Source organism: Macaca mulatta, chromosome 15 (genome assembly GCF_049350105.2).
Source record: "Macaca mulatta isolate MMU2019108-1 chromosome 15, T2T-MMU8v2.0, whole genome shotgun sequence".
Taxonomy (NCBI): domain Eukaryota; kingdom Metazoa; phylum Chordata; class Mammalia; order Primates; family Cercopithecidae; genus Macaca; species Macaca mulatta.
The window spans coordinates 123,013,374-123,034,616 of record NC_133420.1 but is presented as its reverse complement, the minus strand read 5'-3'; the positions used below and the strand labels follow the sequence as shown (position 1 = coordinate 123,034,616).

The 21,243-nt window shown below is 39.2% G+C and overlaps 1 protein-coding gene across 6 annotated transcripts in view; it reads left to right on the top strand.

The window, feature by feature from the left end:
* NOL8 (nucleolar protein 8) overlaps window positions 1–20,547 on the top strand; it is a 28,733-nt gene extending 8,186 nt beyond the window's left edge. For 5 of the 6 annotated variants that reach the window (XM_015117260.3, XM_077966334.1, XM_015117257.3 and 2 more), the window contains exons 7-17: window positions 945–2,819; window positions 5,871–5,978; window positions 6,455–6,577; window positions 6,869–6,959; window positions 10,426–10,564; window positions 11,525–11,602; window positions 16,155–16,426; window positions 17,931–18,057; window positions 18,991–19,061; window positions 19,608–19,690; window positions 20,065–20,547. In XM_015117260.3, the coding sequence (XP_014972746.3) occupies window positions 945–2,819; window positions 5,871–5,978; window positions 6,455–6,577; window positions 6,869–6,959; window positions 10,426–10,564; window positions 11,525–11,602; window positions 16,155–16,426; window positions 17,931–18,057; window positions 18,991–19,061; window positions 19,608–19,690; window positions 20,065–20,115 (3,018 nt within the window). In that variant the 3' untranslated portion in view covers window positions 20,116–20,547. The remainder of the gene's footprint in view (window positions 1–944; window positions 2,820–5,870; window positions 5,979–6,454; window positions 6,578–6,868; window positions 6,960–10,425; window positions 10,565–11,524; window positions 11,603–16,154; window positions 16,427–17,930; window positions 18,058–18,990; window positions 19,062–19,607; window positions 19,691–20,064) is intronic. The other variant, XM_015117263.3, reaches the window with a different exon arrangement.
* Window positions 20,548–21,243: the final 696 nt, after the last annotated feature.

The following is a 21,243-nucleotide window of genomic DNA, read 5'->3' as shown; positions in this document are numbered from 1 at the left end:
TACTGGAGAGGCTGAGTTGGGAGGATCACTTGAGCCTGGAAGGTTGAAGCTGTATTGAGCCACGATCATGCCATGGCACTCCAGCCTGGGCAGCAGTGAGACCCTGTCTCAAAACAAAAAAGAGTGATAGCTTAAAGCACCTTAATACTTATCTATTCACATGCTTTAGGGAATCTGCAAATGACAGCCATCATTACAACACATCGATGTTAACTAGAATCTTTCCTGGATAATGTCAACATAGTCCTGGTAAAGATTTATTAGATTTTTTTTTAATTTTTAATTTTTATTTTTAAGACGGGGTCTCACCATGTTGCCCAGGCTGGTCTCGAACTCCTGGGCTTATGTAATCTGCCCACTGCCGCCTCCCAAAGTGCTGGGATTACAGGCGTGAGCCACCGTGCCCAGCCCAGCTTTCTAATAAAGACCTAAAAATGATTGCAGAGAGTGAGTTCATGTGAAGTGGACGTTATTGTGCTAGGAGAATCAGTTAGGATGAGTAAGAACTGAGAAGACAGAAATAGCCAAAAGAGTTTGAGAGTAAAGGACACACACGGGGCCATGTCCTCCAGGTTCTCCTGAACCCAGAACTTTGCTTTACTGTATCAGCTCGATGGATGGATTTCTGTGATTTACAGAAAATAGTCCTGAGACCTGTGTACCTATAATATAATCTGAATAGGTTTGCTATAATAGCTATCTACAGTCCGAGTAATTTCTGCCAATTAATAGTGGTGATACTAGACTTTAACTCAGAAAATGTCATAGAAAGCTCAATTTCTTAGACCCTGAAAGGTAACCTAATTAAGCCCTCATTTTCTTTTACAGGAAACTGAAAGGGGGGGTAAATGACTTATTTGAGATTAAGCAGTAATTTTTGTGTCAAAGATTGATAAGTTTTCCTAAAACCAAGTGCTTTAGTTTTGTTTCTTGACTTGCGTAACGTCATAAAATATGATCCCTCAAAATACTGCCACAACCTAAAGAAGATAGGGGAGGATTTCACAAACACCATTCCTATATCCAGCCTGACTTGGGAATTAGAAGGAGGGAATGACCCTATGAGTAAGAAACAGCGAGGAGAGTTCTCTGACTTTCATGGCCCTCCCAAGAAGGTGATAAAAGTGCAGAAGGATGAGAGTTCCATTGGGTCTCTGGCCATGAGTACAAGGCCCAGGAGGGTAATAGAGAGACCACCCTTAACACAGCAACAGGCTGCAGAGAAAAGAACTTGTGATTCCATTACTCCTTCTAAATCATCTCCTGTACCTGTTTCTGATACTCAGAAACTTAAAAATCTACCTTTTAAGACTTCTGGCTTGGAAACTGCCAAGAAGAGAAATAGCATTTCTGATGATGATATTGATTCTGAAGATGAATTGAGAATGATGATTGCAAAAGAGGAAAACCTGCAGAGAACTACACAACCCTCAATAAATGAATCTGAAAATGAACCTTTTGAAGTTGTAAGGGATGATTTCAAATCAGGCATTCACAAACTGCATTCTTTAATAGGTTTAGGTATCAAAAATAATGTCTCTTGCCATGATAGTGATGATGATATTATGAGAAATGATACTGAGTATGACTCAGGAGATACAGATGAAATCATTGCAATGAAAAAAAATGTTGCTAAGGTCAAAAACAGTACAAAATTTTCACAAATGGAAAAATCTACAAAGAAAACTTCTTTGAAAAATAGAGAAAACTGTGAGCTTTCTGATCACTGTATTAAACTACAAAAAAGAAAAAGCAATGTAGAGTCAGCCCTTGGTCATGGATTAAAGTCTCTTAATCGTAAATCTCCCTCTAACTCCGATAGCAGTGAAGATGCTGATTCTGCATCAGAATTAGCTGACTCTGAAGGAGATGAGGAGTATAATGCCATGATGAAAAACTGCCTTCGTGTGAATCTCACTTTAGCTGATTTGGAACAATTGGCTGGCAGTGATCTGAAGGTTCCAAATGGAGATACTGAGAGTGATGGACCAGAAACCACCACCCAGTGCAAGTTTGACAGAGGCTCCAAAAGCCCCAAGGCTCCCACTTGCCTCCGCAGAGGCCAACAGTGTATTCATCCTGAGGAGATTGTGGCTTCCCTGTTAGAAGGAGAGAACACCTGTGGCAAACAGAAACCAAAGGAAAACAATTTAAAGCCAAAATTCCAGGCTTTCAAGGGAGTAGGCTGTCTATATGAAAAGGAGTCGATGAAAAAATCCTTGAAAGACAATGTTGCCTCTAACAATATTAATAAAGATCAGAATTCCATGAAACATGAGGATCCCAGTATCATATCCATGGAAGATGGGTCCCCATATGTTAATGGCTCATCAGGTGAACTGACTCCATGCCAACGTGCAAAGAAGGTGAATGGCCCAAACTATATTCAGCCTCAAAAAAGACAGACCACTTTTGAGAGCCAGGATCGCAAGGCAGTATCCCCTAGAATTTCTGAAAACAGAAGTATGAATCCTATTTCTGGGCCATTAGAAGGTAAGAAGTCCTTAAGTCTTAGTGCAAAGACTCACAACATAGGCTTTGACAAAGACAGCTGCCATAGTACCACAAAGACAGAAGCTTCAGAGGAAGAGAGGTCTGATTCAAGCAGCCTCACATCTCTCAAGAAATCACCAAAGGTCTCATCCAAGGACACTTGGGAAATCAAAACTGATTTCTCACTTTCTATTAGTAATTCGTCAGATCTGAGTGCTAAAGGTAAGCATGCTGAAGACAATGAGAAGCGTTTGGCAGCCTTGGAAGCGAGGCAAAAAGCAAAAGAAGTGCAGAAGAAGCTGGTGCATAATGCTCTGGCAAAGTTGGTGAGTGTATTTTAAATGTATGGATTTAACAAGAACTCACAAAGGCCAGCTTTTCCTTCCCATGAAGTGAGGTGTGCCTCCATAGAGCTGATTGTCCTGGTGTTCACCAGTTTCATGTTTTGGTTCTTGAGTTAACTTGTTCATCTGGTTTATCTGAAATTTTCTTTATAATTTTCTTTCATTTAGAAGCTATACCTGATATAGTTAAGTAATGTATTCAAATGTGTCTGAATTTACATATAAGTCACTTGTCAAGTGATTTATACCTTGCCAAGTCTTCAAGATTTACTGTAACGGGCTTTTGTTCATTCTTCTAACAATTGTTAAGTACACCTTGATAGTAAGTACCAGATTTATAGTATGAAGATGATGATCTTGCCTTTCATACAGTTTTTGGCTCATGGCGTGGCATGCTGACAGTCACAGTTCAGTTACACAGGGCCAGGAGGAGATTGTGCCCATGTGCCCTGGCAGCACACAGGAGACACACCAAGTCAGTTGGGAGCTTCTATAGTCTGAGCTGAGTAGTAGGAAAAGATCTGTGGGAATTGGTCAGGCCCAGACGAAAGGGTGGGAAGGGAGCAGAAAGGCATTCATTCTAGGAAAAAGGAACATTTATACAAGGGTGAATGTTTTCAGTTGGTGTAACTAAAACTTATGCAGCATGAGGTGGCAAGAAATGAGGCTAGTGGTTTGATTTTGTTCATAAAATGAAAAGGGAGTGAAGAATTTTAAGCAAAGGAGAGAAGATTAAGCGAAGGAGAGAAGAATTTTAATTGTGTATTTTGGAACAGTAGTTGACAGACTACACCTCAAAGGCCGTGCAGCCCATGACCTATTTATGTACAGCCTTCAAGCTAAAAATAGTTTTTAAATACAGAACAAAGACCATATGTGGCCTGCAAAGCCTAAAATATTTAGTCTGGCCTTTTACAGAAAAAGTTTGTCAACCTCTGTTTGGGAAGAGATCCTTCAGACTATGATGAAAACAAATCGAATGGGTCCATCTGGAACCAAGGAGAGCCTTTGGGGAGGTGGAAAGTCAAAACCATGAGAACAGCAATGGAATAGATTGATTGAATTGATACCAAGAAGTTTAATTGCTAGGACTTGGTGATAACTGGATAGGGATAGAAAGAGGAATTGTAAGTTTCAGTCTTGGGCAAATAAACAGGTGGTGATGGCATTCACTAGATAAGGAAAAAGGGCAGGAAGTAGACTTGGCAGGGGAAGGGAGTGATAGGTTTAGACATACTCAGTTTGAGATTGGGTTGTTTTAAGCCGCAATGCTTTTTTTTTTCTTCCAATATTTATTTTAGGTTCTGGGGGTATAGATGCAGGTTTGTTACATGGGTAAGCTGCATGTCTTGGAAGTTTGGTGTGCAGATTATTTTGTTACCCAGATACACAGATAATCAGCATAGTACCCAATAGGTGGTTTTTCTTTTCTTTTCTTTTCTTTTTTTTTTTTTTTGAGATGGAGTTTCGCTCTTGTTGCCCAGGCTGGAGTGCAATGGTGTGATCTCGGCTCACTGCAATCTCCGCCTCCCAGGTTCAAGCAATTCTCCTGCCTCAGCCTCCTGAGAAGCTGGAATTACAGGCACCTGCCACTACACCCAGCTAATTTTTATATTTGTGGTAGAGATGGGGTTTCACCATGTTGGTCAGGCTGGTCTCAAATTCCTGACCTCAGGTGATCCGCCTGCCTTGGCCTCCCAGAGTGTTGGGATTACAGGTGTGAGCCACTGTGCCTGGCCCAATAGGTAACTTTTCAATCCTCACTGTCCTCCCACCCTCCACCCTCAAGTAGACTCCAGTTTTGATTGTCCCCCCCCTTTTTTTTTAAACAGGGTCTCACTCTGTCACCCTGGAGTGCAGTGGTATGATCTCAGCTCACTGCAACCTCCACCTCCCAGGCTCAAGCAGTTTTCCCACCTCAGCCTGCTGAGTAGCTGGGACTACAGTTACGTGCCACCATGCCCAGCTAATTTTTGTATTTTTGTAGACATGGGGTTTCAACATGTCACCTAGGCTGGCCTCGAACTCCTAAGCTCAAGCAATCAGCCTGCCTTGGCCTTCCAAAGTGCCGGGATATCAGGTGTCAACCACTGTACCTGGCCTACTGCTCCCCTATGTGTACTCAACGTTTAACTCCCACTTATAAGTGAGAACATGCAGTATTTGGTTTTCTGTTCCTGTCTTAATTTGTTTAGGATAATAACCTCCAGCACCATCAATGTGGCTGCAAGGGACATGATTGCATTCTTTTTTTATGACTTCATAGTATTCCGTGGGGCCTGTGTACCACATTTTCTTTATCCAGTCCACCATTGATGGGCATCTAGGTTGATTCCGTGTCTTTGCTGAATAGTACTCCGATAGTACTCCAATGAATATGAATAGTACTCCAACAAACATATGTATGCATGTGTCTTTATGGTAGAATGATTTATATTCCTTTAGGCAAATATTCACTAATGGGGTTGCTAGGTCAAATCATAGTTTTTAGTTCTTTGAGAAATCGCCAAACTGCTTTCCACTGTGGGTGAATGAATTCACATTCCCACCAGCAGTATATAAGTATTTCCCTTTCTCTGCAACCTTGCCAGCATCTGTTATATTTTGACTTTGTAGTAATAGCCATTCTGACTGGTGTAAGATGGTATCTCATTGTGGTTTTGATTTGCATTCCTCTAATGATCAGTGATGTTGAGCATTTTTTTTGTATGCTTGTTGGCCGTGTTATGTCTTTTGAGAAGTGTCTGCTGTGTCCTTTGCCCATTTTTTTACTAGGGTTGTTTGTTTTTTTTGCTTATTGATTTAAGTTCCTTATAGATTCTGGGTATCAGACCTTTGTCAGATGCATAGTTTGCAAATATTTTCTCCCATTCTGTACATTGTCTGTTTACTTTGTTGATAGTTTCTTTTGCTGTGCAGAAACTCTTTAGTTTAATTAGATCCCACTTGTTGATTTTGGATTTTGCTGCAATTGCTTTTGGAGTCTTCGTCATCAATCTTTTTAAGATGCAATGCTTTTGATGGCCTCCCTAGGATGGTCATCCAGAGGATAAGCCAACGCACATCATCTTCGGTTCTGACAGTGAATGTGAAACAGAGGAGACATCGACTCAGGAGCAGAGCCATCCAGGAGAGGAAAGGGTAAAAGAAAGAAGTTCAGGATGTCCCTGTGGACATTCATCTACTTCTGCAGATCCACATCATAAACAACTGCCAATCTCAACATAAAACCCTCCTGAGAGCCCCAATGAGACCCAGGGCTTGCCAGGTCACCACACATTGAGACTACAGGGGTTTTGGAGATTTTTATATATGAACCTGTATTCTCCACAGCATCTGCAGCATGACATCAATATTAGTGAAACACTACAGAAACTGTTCTTGCATGTAATAACTACCTCCCCAAATCCAGGCTTCACTGGGGAGCCTCTGGATTAGTGATCCCAGAGGCCAGTTAGATTTCACTGAATCAGGAATTTCCACCTGACCCACCATTTACTCATTCTTGGTAGATGAGTCTGGGTTATTGGCTTTCAATGTGAGGGAGAAGATTACCTTATGAAGGAAATGCTACTTGTTTGCCTCTGCTATTAATAAACGTTTGTGTTTCTTCACAGGAGTCTGTGGGTAAAACATCTGGGAAGCTGTTTGATAGCAGTGATGATGAGGAATCTGATTCTGAAGATGACAGTAATAGGTTCAAAATTAAACCTCAGTTTGAGGGCAGAGCGGGACAGAAGGTTAGTGAAGACTGAAAATAATTAAACTTGCGACATGTCCTTATTTTTTGACATAGCCCTTAAATCTGAGTAAATGCAGGCAAACCTTAACCTACATTATAGCATCGGGGTGTTTATTTGGGGAGTGAGTCTTCTGTGATCCTCTCTGATTGGTTCATAGGTAGAAGGAGGTAGGCAAACATCTTAATGTAGTGAATTTCAGTGTGTGGGGAGGTGTACATTGACAGTCTTCGTCAGAAGCAATTTCTTGGGAATGTGGCTATCAATTATGTATGTTTTCTGTCTGTGTAGCTCATGGATTTACAGTCGCACTTTGGCACTGATGACAGATTCCGCATGGACTCTCGATTTCTAGAAAGTGACAGTGAAGAGGAACAGGAAGGTAAATGCTTCATTGTCCAGAGTCCTGATGTCATATCTGGGGACACTGAGAAATCACCTAGTGTACCTCCTTTATTTAACACATGAAGAAACTCTCCATCTCAAGACATTGGATTGAGGAGTTTATAATCAAGTGTATAGTTAATACTAAGTTTTTACATAGTAATTTAGGAAAATTTAATTACTTCGAGCTGCCAGAAAGGAAAGGAATAAATAGCATCCACCAAAGGTCCCATTTTCCTCTATCCCATCCTTGGTATGAGAAGAAGTTGAGTTTCCTACCTGGCAGCCTGTGTCAGTTGATCAGCAGGTTCTGGGTGAAGCCATGGAAGATGGTTAAGTCACTCCTGGCTTTCTAAAAGGAAGAGTGTTCATCGTCCTCCAATGTGCATACCTGGTGCAGATTGTGTTTTAAAGCTGTGTATCATTGAATGCCATTCTACTTGAATTTATCCCTATTTGAATGTATCTAAGAGTAATGATGCTATCAGAAGCATCCTAATTCTACTTCTTTCACTTACTATAGCATTTTTCACAGCAGTACTTCCAAACTTTTTCTACAGGATCTTCTCCTCTTACCCTTTTAAAAACACCTTACCTCCTACATAGCTGGCTTGAATGAGCTCCCTAATTCCCTCTCCTAATCTCAGAACTTCTCTGCACTTCTTTTTTTTTATCCTTCCTGAATTAATCTAATCTGCATTTTAATCCTCACCATTCCTACTTCCTATTACCCCTTTCATCACTGGCATTTTCATTCTTCCCCTTCTAGCTTCTTCCTTTTTCTACTCACAGTTAGGTCTTGTGGTCCCAAAAAAGCCATTCCTCTAACCATGCCAGTTTTCAAGTTTCTACTCCATCTCTCTTTCAGTTCTAAATTTGAAGTGAAAAAGTAAATCACATCTAATTCAGTAGCAGTTGGCTTTTTATTGAAAACAATCTGTGATTTGATCTTCTCAATTCTTTGAGGTGATTATTAACAGTATTGGACTGTTTCAGGAAACCAAGGTTCAGAGAGGTTTAAAATGAATTCTCTAGGGTCCTCCCAAATTCTGTTTCAGTGCTGAGATTATAGGCATGAGCCACTGTACCTGGCCCTTTTCCAACTTTTGAAAGCACAGTGTCTGTCTATTCTGCAAGAAGCAGCACAGCCAGCCTCCATCACCTTGAGCTCTTTCCAGCATTGTATTCTACCTGACTTTCTCACTCAAAACTCCATGTTGAAAACACAAGAATAGGCCGGGCGCGGTGGCTCAAGCCTGTAATCCCAGCACTTTGGGAGGCCGAGATGGGTGGATCACGAGGTCAGGAGATCGAGACCATCCTGGCTAACACAGTGAAACCCCGTCTCTACTAAAAAAAAATACAAAAAACTAGCCAGGCGAGGTGGCGGGCGCTTGTAGTCCCAGCTACTCGGGAGGCTGAGGCAGGAGAATGGCGTGAACCTGGGAGGCGGAGCTTGCAGTGAGCTGAGATCCGGCCACTGCACTCCGGCCTGGGCGACAGAGCCAGACTCTGACTCAAAAAAAAAAAAAAAAAAAAAAAGAAAACACAAGAATGAACAGAACCTGGAGAATAACCTTCATTTAGAAGGTACAGAGAGGTTATTTTCTTCTGCCAATTTTGTCTGTTTTCTTACAACTCTTTGGGTATGTGTTCCATCAAAGCCATAAACAATTTGTTCTCCAAGTGCAGTGGCATTGTCTCCAATGACATCCTCTTCAGCTAACCTATAGCATATGTCACTGTTGATCATCCCTTCTTGAGATGTTCACTTTGCTTCCAATTGCATAACTTCCTGGTTTTCTTAACTCTTGATTCCTAATTTTTCTGTTGCCTCCAATAATGGGTTCTTCCCAGGGTTCCGTAAGTCCCTACAACTTTAGCCTTCACTTGCACGTGACTGTTTTTCAAATTTGGGTCTTCTTTCTTCCTTGCTGTTCTGCTGAGCTAACAACTGGTCATCAATGCCTGTTGGATATTTTCCACAGGCTTCCCTGAGTTTGTGTTAAAACTCAGCAAGTCCAAACCAGCTCTTCTCAACCTTTCTGTGTTGATGGCGTGTCCATTCTTAGAACCTCCGTTGTTTGTTTTTTTCTTTCCTTCTCAACATTTTTTACTTTTCTGGAGACAGGATCTCACTGTGTTCCTCAGGCTGGAGTGCAGTGGCACAGTCATAGCTTACTGTAACCTCAAACTCAGTCTCTCTAGTAGCTAGGACTACAGGCACGTGGCACCATGTCCAGCTAATTTTTTTTTTTTTCCAGAGACAGGGTCTCGCTGTGTTGCCCAGGCTGTTCTCAAAACTCCTGGCATCAAGTGATCCTCCTGCCTGAGCTTCCCAAAGTGCTGAGATTATAGGCATGGAGCCACTGCACCTGATCACTTCCCAAATTTTGAGGCACAATATTATGTCTCAAGTAAGCAACACAGCCAGCCTATATCACCTTGAGCCTTTTTCAGCATTATATTCTACTTCCCTAATGGTTATTAGATTAAAATTTAAATTGATGTTTTTGATAGTTAAAAGTTGTTGAAATTAGCAGTTCCATGTTTCAACCTAACGCAGTGTAAACTTTTTGTACTTTATTATTTCAATATATGTGTTCATTTTGTTTCCAACACCTAGCATGCTTTCCTACTACCTCTAGGGATTCAACTTTATCTTTCTTACCTCATAACTCTACCTAGCTTATAAAGCATTTTTTGATTCAGTTAAACACTACCTCAACTTCCTTTGAACTCTTAGAAACTTTGGGGGCATCCCTGTAGAGTACTTAAATCAGCATTTTATTCTAGTTTCTGTTAGTTGGTTATTTATATCCTGCAGTAAGTTGAAAGTCATACAGGCTTAACTACTTTTGTATTTCTATAATCCAAACTAGCTGTTTAACTTTATTCTCTGATATTTTGTCTGTTTGTAGTAGTTGAGGATAGTAGCTTGTAAAATTCCATGATGCCTTGGTATGTGTAGGGCATATGGTTGTTTTCCCATAATACTTGTTATCGAATCAAAGACTGAAACAACTATCCACTAATATTGTCAGATATACCATTACCATTTTTCACTGTCTTTATCATTTTTAGATTTACATAATTTAGATTATGTTTAGAATGCTAAAAAAATCAAAGAGTCTAGAATCACTGTAGTTATTAGTATCTTGCTCTATTACATTTGCCAATCTTTACCTTAAAAGTTTTAGACTTGCTACTGAAAGCCATTAAATTCAGATTGTTTCATAATTAGGAACAGAAGTAGGACTTTTCATTATCTGGTCATGCAGACTTTCTGAGTTTGCTATGGCTGAGGGTCTTGGGATATGGAGGTTAGTGAAATGAGGTTAAACTTTTCTTCTTCCTGTCTTAATGGATTTTGTACATGTTTAGGTACTTGGTAAATATTTGATGATTGAGACTTCTCAGGCTGTTTTTTCCAAGAGATTATTAATTATCCCTTTCCCTCAAAGAGGTAAATGAAAAGAAAATGGCTGAGGAAGAAGAGCTTGCGGAAGAAAAGAAGAAAGCCCTGAATGTTGTACAAAGTGTTTTGCAAATCAACTTAAGCAATTCTACAAACAAAGGATCAGTAGCTGCTAAGAAATTTAAGTATGTTTTATGTTCCATCCCATTCTACCACATCATCCTTTGCCATAAATGTCTTCTTGAACTCAATTTAAAAACTAGGTCTCTTTTAATGGCCTGGGAAGGCAGCTGGCAATATGTATCAGAGCCTTACAAATATACTTACCTTTGACCCAATGATTCACTTCAAGGAACTAATCTTAAATTATTTCTGTATTTATACCCTTAGATGTCATAGCAGCATCGCTTTCATTAGTGAAACAATTGGAAAACAGTTTAAATAGTAACTGTAAAACTATTTATATAAATGTAACTGTTATGGAAATTTTCAGGCATGCAATTTAGAGAGACTAACGTAATGAAAGCCCTGTACACCATTACCTAGCTTTTACAGTCACCAACATGTGACCAGTGTTTTCTTCTATACCTTTATCCAGTCCCTGCTTTACACAATGAAATGTTTTATGCAAATCCCAGATAGTATATCATTTTACCTGTATGTATTTTAGTATATTTAAAATCATTTTAAAAGCTAAAAAAAATCCAGGAAATCTCAAAAGTAGGTAGTTTAAAATATTTTTTCAGCCAGGTGCGGTTTCTCACACCTATAATCCTAGCACTTTGGGAAGCTGAGGCAGGCGGATCACCTGAGATCAAGAGTTGGAGACCAGCCTGGCCAACATGCTGAAACCCCGTCTCTACTAAAAATATAAAAATTAGCCGGAAGGCAGAGGTTGCAGTGAGCCAAGATCATGGCATTGCACTCCAGCCTGGGCAACACAGCGAGTCTCCATCTCCAAAAAAAAAAAAAAAAAGAAGTATATATTATTTTTAGTAAGATCCTCGTTATCTTCTTTGATGTCATATGGCTTCTTATTGCTGCAAAATTAGAATCTTCCTAGTGCTGAATTATAATTTGCTATTTACTTTTTGTATTAGTGTTCTGTTTTCTCTCTTCCAACCTGCCCTCCTTTTTTTATGTAGGGACATCATACATTATGATCCAACGAAGCAAGACCATGCCACTTACGAAAGAAAAAGAGATGATAAACCAAAAGAAAGGTAAATAGAGCTACTTCTTTTAGCAATAGATCAGGTAAATTAATCTCATTTCAGACAATTAAAAATGTAGATAGGAACCAATATCCTACTCATTGGTCCCACTGTATTAAGATTGGTGGGGTAGGGGTAGTGCAGGTAGAGTTAGAGAGAAATTATTGATGTGGTGGAGTTGTTCTTACCTTTTGACAGAGGATAAATGATATGTACTCCTACTCTAGTATGCCTTTTATTTGTATTAGTTTCTTGTGAATTCTGTAACTACCATAAACTTAGTTACTTAAAATCACAAAATTTATTTCTTTACAGTTCTGGAACCTAGAAGTCCCAAATTAAGATACTGAACGGGCTATGTTCCTTCTAGAGGTTCAGGGAAACAAAGCCGTTTTATGCCTCTCCTAGTTTCTAGTGACTGCCACCAATCCTTTGGTGTTCCTTGGCTTTGAGACCACATTACTCTCATTTTTGCTTCTATCTTCACATGGCCTCTTCTTTTCTGTCTGTCTCTCCTCTTTGTGCCTCTTATAAGGACACTTGTGATAGCATTCAGGGCCCACTTGGATAATCCTGGATGGTTTATGTCAGGACCCTTACCTTAATATCTCTGCAGACTCCTTATCTAAATAATGTTAACATTCACAGGTTTCAGGAATTAGGACATGGACATAGCTTTTGGGGGGCAACCTTTCAACCATCTAGTGTGGTAGGAGCTTCTGTTTCCTATAGATGTGCAGTCAGTTGGAGAAATATGGGGAATATATAGAGCAACCAGTAACAGCTTGGTTTAAATCCTTCATTTTCCAACTGCTAGTAGCCACGAAAATCACAAAAGGCAATGTGGTATCCTGAACTGAATCTTGAAACAAAAAAGACAATTTGTGGAGAAATTGGTGAAATCAAAACGATGTCTGAGTTTAGTTAGTGGTAATCTACCAGTGTTAATCTTTTAATTTTGACAATTATATTCCAGTTACATACAGTTACATAGTTACATACATACAAAATTACATTAGGGAAACCAAAGTGAAGGCTATTTAAGAACTCTACTATTTTTGTAACTTTCTGTAAACCTAAAATTGTTCCAAAATTAAAGGATTCTTTTAAAAAGAATCACATTTTAGACTAAAATAAAAGTCATATTAATATTCCCTCCAATGTAGGATATTTGTGTATTATTTCAGATAATCCGTATTTCAGACAATGGAACAAATATGGCTATGTTTACCCCTTCCCTATACTCCTAAGAAGCCTCATCCCTTTACATCAGCTCAAAATCCAGGATATCATCATTCAAATCAGATCTAGGTACAGATGAAGCTTCTCTGTTACTCCTTAAGTACAGTACCTTGAGTGCAGTTCTGTTTGATAAGACGACCTACGAACTAAAAAAGCAAGTTATCTACCCTTCCTCCAATATAGAGTGGTGGAACAGGCATTGGATAGCCACTATAGGTACTGTTCAATGAAGGAAAACAGGCACAAAGGAGTCACATATCCATAGTAACTCTGAAATCTAGAGAGACAAATGTTGGAAGGTCTTTGATTAGGACTGAGGGCCTAGGAATAATTCTTCCTGACTCCGTTTTCTGGATCATCCTTCTCTTTTCATAAGTGCTGGCACAGGTTTACAGCTGAGTAGTTTTCTCAACCTGCTTTTTGCTTATAGAAATTTGGGAGTCCAGGCCGGGCGCGGTGGCTCACGCCTGTAATCCCAGCACTTTGGGAGGCCGAGGCGGGCGGATCACAAGGTCAGGAGATCGAGACCACGGTGAAACCCCGTCTCTACTAAAAATACAAAAAATTAGCCGGGCACGGTGGCGGGCGCCTGTAGTCCCAGCTACTTAGGAGGCTGAGGCAGGAGAATGGCATGAACCCGGGAGGCGGAGCTTGCAGTGAGCCGAGATCGCGCCACTGCACTCCAGCCTGGGCGACAGAGCGAGACTCCGTCTCAAAAAAAAAAAAAAAAAGGAAATTTGGGAGTCCAAAAGCCTATTCATTTTGAAATGTTCCTGTACCTACCAGTCCAGTCTAGTGGTAGTTCTGATAATATAATTCTCTTAAAATCTTCATAGTTTATCTGAATCTTCTTGGAATTCACTGTTAGATGAAAGTCACACATATCATTTTGAGATAAGCCTTTTTTGTTGTTTTTTTAACCTTGGGCTTCTACTGAAACTGCTGAGAGATAATGCCTCTAACCTCCATAGAAACCCTATTGTTTGAACAATTAAAGTTTATTTTCTTTTTTGTAAAATCTTAGAGACAGGGTCTTGCTCTGTCACCTGGCTGTAGTGCAGTGGCATAATCATAGCTCACTGTAGCCTTGAACACCGGGGCTCAAGTGATCCTCCCACCTCAGCCTCCCACGTAGCCGGAACTACAGGTGTGCACCACTGTTCCTGGGTAACAGTTGGAAGCTTCTTATCTCTTTTTAGGGTCTTAACAAAGAATTTTGTTTTATTTTTAGACCGAGGTCTATAAATTTTTCTGTGACAGGCAAGATAGTAGATAAGGCTTTGCAGGCCAGATCGTCTCTGCTGTGAAGACTCCCCTCTACCTTTGTAAAAGAAAAGCAGCCACAGACAATATGTAAAGAAATGAGCAAGGCTGTGTGCTGATAAAACTATTAATGGACACTGAAATTTTCATTTCATATAATTTTTCCATGTCATGAAATGATGTTTGTTTTTCCCCGTCATTTCAAATGATAAAAAAGAAAAATTTCTTAACTTGCAGTTCAGACATAAGTAGGCAGTAGCCTGGACTTGGCCCATGGACCATAGTTTGTCAACCCCTTCTTTAGACCATGTTTTTCTAAGGCTGTCATAGAGTCGATCTTTGCTTAGAAGCCCTTTCTTAAATTTCATGTCATTTGCCTTCTGGAGATTAGGAGTCTTCAAAACCATGAATTCCTAGTTCCCTTTAAAAAAATATTCCTCCCTTTAGTTTCATTCTCTCCTATTTTACTGTAATCAGTAGGATGAAACCAGAATATACCTGTAACACTTCCTGGACATCTCCTTAGCTAGATCACCCAGCTAATTAGGTACATTTTCCATTTTCCACAGTACACACAATGCAGTTGACAGTGTTACTAAACTTTCTACCACTGTATTACAAGCATTCCCTCTTCTCCAGTTTCCAACAGGATTTACCTTATTTTTCTCTTAAGCCCTTATCTGCAACCTCCTCAAAGACCATATGGTTTCTTTTTGTTTGTTTGTTTTGTTTTGTTTTGTTTTTGAGACGGAGTCTCGCTGTTGCCCAGGCTGGAGTGCAGTGGCCGGATCTCAGCTCACTGCAAGCTCCGCCTCCCGGGTTTATGCCATTCTCCTGCCTCAGCCTCCTGAGTAGCTGGGACTACAGGCGCCCGCCACCTCGCCCGGCTAGTTTTTTGTATTTTTTAGTAGAGACGGGGTTTCACCGTGTTAGCCAGGATGGTCTCGATCTCCTGACCTCGTGATCCGCCCGTCTCGGCCTCCCAAAGTGCTGGGATTACAAGCTTGAGCCACCGTGCCCGGCCATATGGTTTCTACTAACAGTTTTTTCAAGGTCCTTCTGGCTTTTGCTGTGATCTTAGTCTCAGAAGTTATGTATCATGACATTTGCCTTACTCTGTCCATTAAAAGAGTCACTAAGTCCAGCTCACACTCAAGGGATGAGGGAATTAACTTCCACCTCTTGAAGGAAGAAGTAACAAAGAGTTTTTGGACAAATTTTAAAGCCACCATGTGGTGGTTAAATGAAAATCACTTGGAACTGCCTACCATTTTTTATAGAGCTTGGTGTCATAAGAAGTATATCTGTCTTAAAACCTAACCAGATTGGTGTATTTACTGAAATATTAAAAGTTTCTCTCTTTGAGATGGTCTCTACCACTAAGAAGGGTTATTTGGATATCCTGTTCACTTATTATTTTAGGTAATACATTACAAATTTTGGCCTGGTCTTAAAGGAAAAAGAATTTTAATATTTTCTTAGTTCAAAATTCAGTATTGGAAACTGCCATGTAACTTTTTGTCCAAGATCAAAGAGAAAAGCATATTCATTCTTAAATATAGAGCAGATAGATTCATGGTAACAAAAATTTCATTTCAAAAGAAACTATACATACTTATAATTCATTTCTATAACTGATTTACAGTTTTACCAGATATTGGTAAAATTCCCAGTATCTTAGGAGTCATGTGGCCTACAGTTTTCATTTTGCCTATGAGGAAACTGAGGCCTAGTAAAGCTAAGTGATGTCCTTCCTTACACCTAGCTGTATAGTTTAGGCATAATTTCTGAATGTAGTTCAGAGGATGATAGAATATGATTCATGCAGCTGTTTGAGATTTGTATAAAAAAAGCTTATTGGTCAAGATTTTACTTCTATTAGTAGAGTTTTATATGTAGAGTTTTATTTATTTTATTTGTCTATTAGTATTGTTTTATATCCTGGTTGTTGAAAGGGCAGAATTAAAGTTGTCCAGGATTTTTTCTTTTCCTGATTTCTGGAAATTTCCCAAAACTTGTTTCTTTGTGATGCACATGTCTATATATGTCATTTCAGTAAAGCAAAACGAAAAAAGAAAAGGGAGGAAGCTGAGAAGCTACCTGAGGTGTCTAAAGAAATGTATTATAATATTGCTATGGATCTGAAAGAAATATTCCAAACTACAAAATATACCAGTGAAAAGGAAGAGGACACACCCTGGAATGAGGACTGTGCTAAAGAGAAACCTGAGGAAATCCAGGGCCTTGCAGCTCTGACCAGTGGCGCTGAGCAGCCCAGCGGGTTCACATTCTCCTTTTTTGATTCGGACATTAAAGACATAAAGGAAGGTACTTTTCTTTTTTCCCATACTTTTTGATTTTAGTCAGTTTGAACTTAATTGATTGAATCTGCATTAAGTGTAACCGATTTAATGTCAGCTTAAGAAAGGATTCTTTCTTCTACCTAGACAATTTGAGATTTAGTGTCACAGGAGCATAAACACGATGTTCCTGAAGCTGTGATAGAAACTATTTTTGCATTTAAGGAAGCAAACTTCTACTAGCTTCCATATGAAGGGAAGCCAGAGAATAAGGTACAGCATCTTTTCTGTTAAGTAAAAAGTCAGGAAGAAGTATGGTAATTCATATATTTAAATAACTTTGTATCTTAAATGAAGCTGAAGATGCTATGACTTATGGAAAACTAGTGTTACATATAAAAGTAACCTTGGTTTTATACAAATATGGCATATCATCAATATGCCAGTTATTGCACAGTTTATCCCTGAAGATTTGCCAGAACCTAGAGAGAAGAATAAACACTAGTACATACAGTTTTGCATTTCATTTCTAGAGGTTTACCTCTAAAGGCCAACATGGGCCACAGGTTAAAAAACACCTGAGCTATTCCTCACCCAGGGTTCAAGCTTTCTGGCAGTTCACCGTAACAGCAAGCAATACGTATACAGAATACACACATACCTAACTACAATGATTCTACTTTAAAGATCAGCAGTTAAAATACCATACATGTGTTTGGTAGATAACAATTTTTTTTTTTTTTTTGAGACGGAGTCTCTGTCACCCAGGCTGGAGTGCAGTGGTGCGATCTCGGTTCACTAGTAGATAGTACCAACTCTGTGGTACTTTAAAAGGAAGTATGACAATCTAGTAGTTGTTCAAAAATTATTGCAAATAAGACTTCATTTTCTTGTCTAAACTGTTGAGTAGAGTTGGCATGATATAAATAGTAACTATAATTTTTCTAACTTTGAGAGCAAAATGTGAGAAATTGACCTTGAAATGAGTCCTAAAGACACCAGCAACTTGAAAGATGTTTTTTAAGTACCTGGGAAATTTTGAAGACTTGCGAGGTGATTGTCTTGATCTTATAGCAGTAGTTTTTTCAGCAGTTCTAGCAAAAAGTTTTGGGTACTGAAAATGTAAAGACATATTCCTTTTCTCATTTATAGACAAGAGGGAAACCTGATTTCCCTGTATCATGTTATATTTTAGGTTTCTCATGCTAGCACAGATGCCATGGTTATTTTAGGTGTCATTTTAAAAAATTATATAGCTCATTTGTAAACCTTTAGTTTTTATACTTTTTTATATTACTGCTGTCCTTATCAGATCATTCTAGCGATGCCAAAATTATCATAGTAGCTTCTGAAAATATTTGAAAAATCTAAGAAGATGATACTACCTATTTTTTGATACGATTTTAAATTAATGATTAACATATTGGAACTTTAGATATGTCTACATGGTAAAAGTAATCAAATGAATGTGTTCAGAAATACTTGGCTGTGGAGTTACAATCCCACCATCTTTTGTTGTCATAATGATATAGAGACCTACAGAGTCGAAACAGTGAAACCTGGAAAGATTGTCTGGCAGGAAGACCCTCGTTTCCAAGACAGCAGTTCAGAAGAGGAAGATGTTACTGAAGAAACAGATCACAGAAAGTCCAGTCCTGGGTAAGCAATTTGCTTCTTTGCAGGCATAGTTCATAATTTGTAAAATCTGAATTAGACATGTTTAGAAATATTTTAGCTTCTGCTCACATGACAACTAAATTGTCTTATCTCCGCTTTTTTTTTTTTTTTGAAATGGAGTCTCGCTCTGTTACCCAGGTTGGAGTGCAATGGCATGATCTCAGCTCACTGCAACCTCCACCTCCTAGATTCAAGCGATTCTCCTGTCTCAGCCTCCGAAGTAGCTGGGATTACAGGCACACGCCACCACACCCGGCTAATTTTTGTATTTTTAGTAGAGACGAGGTTTCACTATGTTGGCCAGGCTGGATCTGAACTCCTGACCTCAAGTAATCCACCCGCCTCAGCCTCCCAAAGTGCTAGGATTACAGGCATGAGCCACTGTGCCTGGCCATCTCAGTGTCAGAGTGTTCTCTAGCCTTTTTGTAATGGAGAGTGTGTTTCCTTTTCCATGAGATTTGGATAGCACTAAGGGGAAGATAGGATGTGCACAGAAAAGGGAAGGTAGCCTGACAGTGAAGTCACTGGTCTGGAAACAGGATGCTGCAGTTGACTGGATGCCTACCCATAGGAGGCACTGGCAACTGGGGTAGCAGTGACGGGAGTGAGAGTATCAGCAACCAACACAGGAAGGATAGAGGTTCTACTTAAACAAGTCTTCATTATCAAAGCTTCAGATAGAAGAACGTTAGAGGGAGGGTTATTTTAACTCAGGGCAAAATGTGCAAAATACAAAGCAGATATATTTAAGAGTACTGCTCCCCTGGATTCTAGAGGGAAAAGAAAAAAAAATAAAAGATATACTTAAGAAATAGTGTGTTTATGTTTTGAATATATTCTTAAATATTGAAATTAAACCAACCAATACCTATCTGTTTTTCTCTCTCTCTCTCCCTTTGTCCTCTTTCTTTTCAGAGAAGCACCATTACTTGAGAAAGAGACCACTAGATTTTTCTTTTTCTCTAAGAATGATGAAAGACTTCAAGGTCAGTCCATTTTTTTCATCAAATCACGTACATGGAACAGGTAATAGTACAGCTACAATAATTCACATCCAGGAATTTTGACCATTGGTAGTGTCATGTGGTTTAACCCCGTTTGTTCACACTGATGAATGTTAACTTGTAAAGCTGTCAAGGACTGAGAACTCCCCACTCACCACTTTCTTTGCCCACTCATTCTCATCAGCAAAGGCTTGTTTTGTTCCAGGGGCTTCCTTAGATGTTAGGCATACAAAACCCCTAAGTTTTTAGTACCATAAAAGTCCATGTGAAAACTCAGGGTGTTGGTGAACTCATTTCTTAAAGCCTAGCATAAACAAAGTTTCATAATAGTAAATGATATATATAAACAGTAAAAGCAATACTATATTTTTCATTTGGAAAGAAAGAATACTAATTTTTAAAAATAAGTAGAAACTGAGGGAAAAGAATGATCTTAACTAGAATTGGAGACCTTGATAATGCCAACACTTAGAATATTACCCATTTTAGTAGTAGTTTGCTGCCTCATCTTTCTTGTTTTTCCCCTAGTAGGTTCTGACTTATTCTGGAGAGGAGTAGGAAATAATATTAGCAGGAACTCTTGGGAGGCCAGAACAAACAACCTGCGTATGGTAAGTGAGTGTTTCTCCATGTTATTTCCTAAAATAGACATGTTGTTGTCTATCTAGAATTACAGTGCTGAAAGGGAACTCATGAATGGTATAGGTGAGGAGACCGCAGACTGGCTCAATTGAGTGACTGGTCCCAGAGTCCAGCCAAGTCTATTAAGTAACAGGAAAGCATCAGATTTTTCAAGACTGAATTGTAGTTCCCATTATAAACACTTAATGCCAAAAATGCCAATATGCCCTGTTGATTTCAAAACAGCACTTTCAAAATAGGTTTCCACAGCCCTGACAGTGAGAATAACCTAAGTTTTACTGCTATCTACTGAACATCTTAAAAACAATTTGTTTATTATTAACAAAGCCTTTTTTCCCCCTAGGATTGTCGGAAGAAACATAAAGATGCAAAAAGGAAAATGAAACCAAAATAATAAATGTCAGTTGGTTTTGATACTGAATGTGAACAAGGCTTACCTAAGGAAACTGACTCAGAAAATAGTTTTAGCTGACAAAGAAGAAATTTCAGAGTGAAGGAATTTTAAAAATCTGGCTGATGGAATATCATTCTGGTTGCCATCTTTTTCTATGGAACTCCTCTGCATTTCTTCCTAGTTACTTCAGAAAATTAAATTCCACTTCTTAAAAAAGGAAGCACAAGATAGTCCTCGAAAATACTTTTTGTATATAATCTCTGCCCTCTATCCTGAGTAACTAATGGACATCTTCTCATGCAAGGTTTACATGAAGCCTTTTTTAATAAATGGGTCAAAGTACTTGTATTTTCTAGCCTAAGCTTTGTGTGAATTATAGGCTATTTGAAATGTTTATTTCTGATTATGTCAAATACACCTTCCGTTTTGTCATTTTTGTTTAAGCTGATGAATTACAAGTCAATGTTGAGTTTTATACTTGCGTTTTGGTGAATAGCTAACTGAAATATAGGACATTGCAGACCAATATCATATAAGAGTTCTGTGAGGACCAGGAGAGGAATCCAAATACAGAGTTATCTTGTCATTGGCCTCTAGGAATTAGGGAACAATATCTAGATGCAGACCAATCCCAAAATTCTAATTAGCCAAAAGCTTATGAAAAATACCAAGTGTCTGAAAGATAGGTAGTCACAATTAGGAGTCAGGACCCTGAGCCCAAATAGGGAAACAGATTTAATATTACATTAAATAAACCAACCTGCCTAGATTTCAAGACATGCCTCCTATCAAAGTGGGCTCTGTGTGAAATAGTATTCTATAGGCCCAGCACAGTGGCTCAAACCTCTAATCTTAGTACTTTGGGAGGCCGAGGTGGGCAGATCACCTGAGGTCAGGAGTTCAAGACCAGCCTGGACAACATGGCGAAACCTCGTCTCTACTAAAAATACAAAAATTAGCTGGGTGTGGTGGCTCACACCTGTAATGCCAGCTACTCAGGAGGCTGACATAGGAGATCACTTGAACCCAGGAGGCAGAGGTTGCAGTGCCGAGATCACGCCACTACACACCAGCCTGGGTGACAGTGTGAGACTCCATTTAAAGAAAAAAAAAAAATAGTATTACATA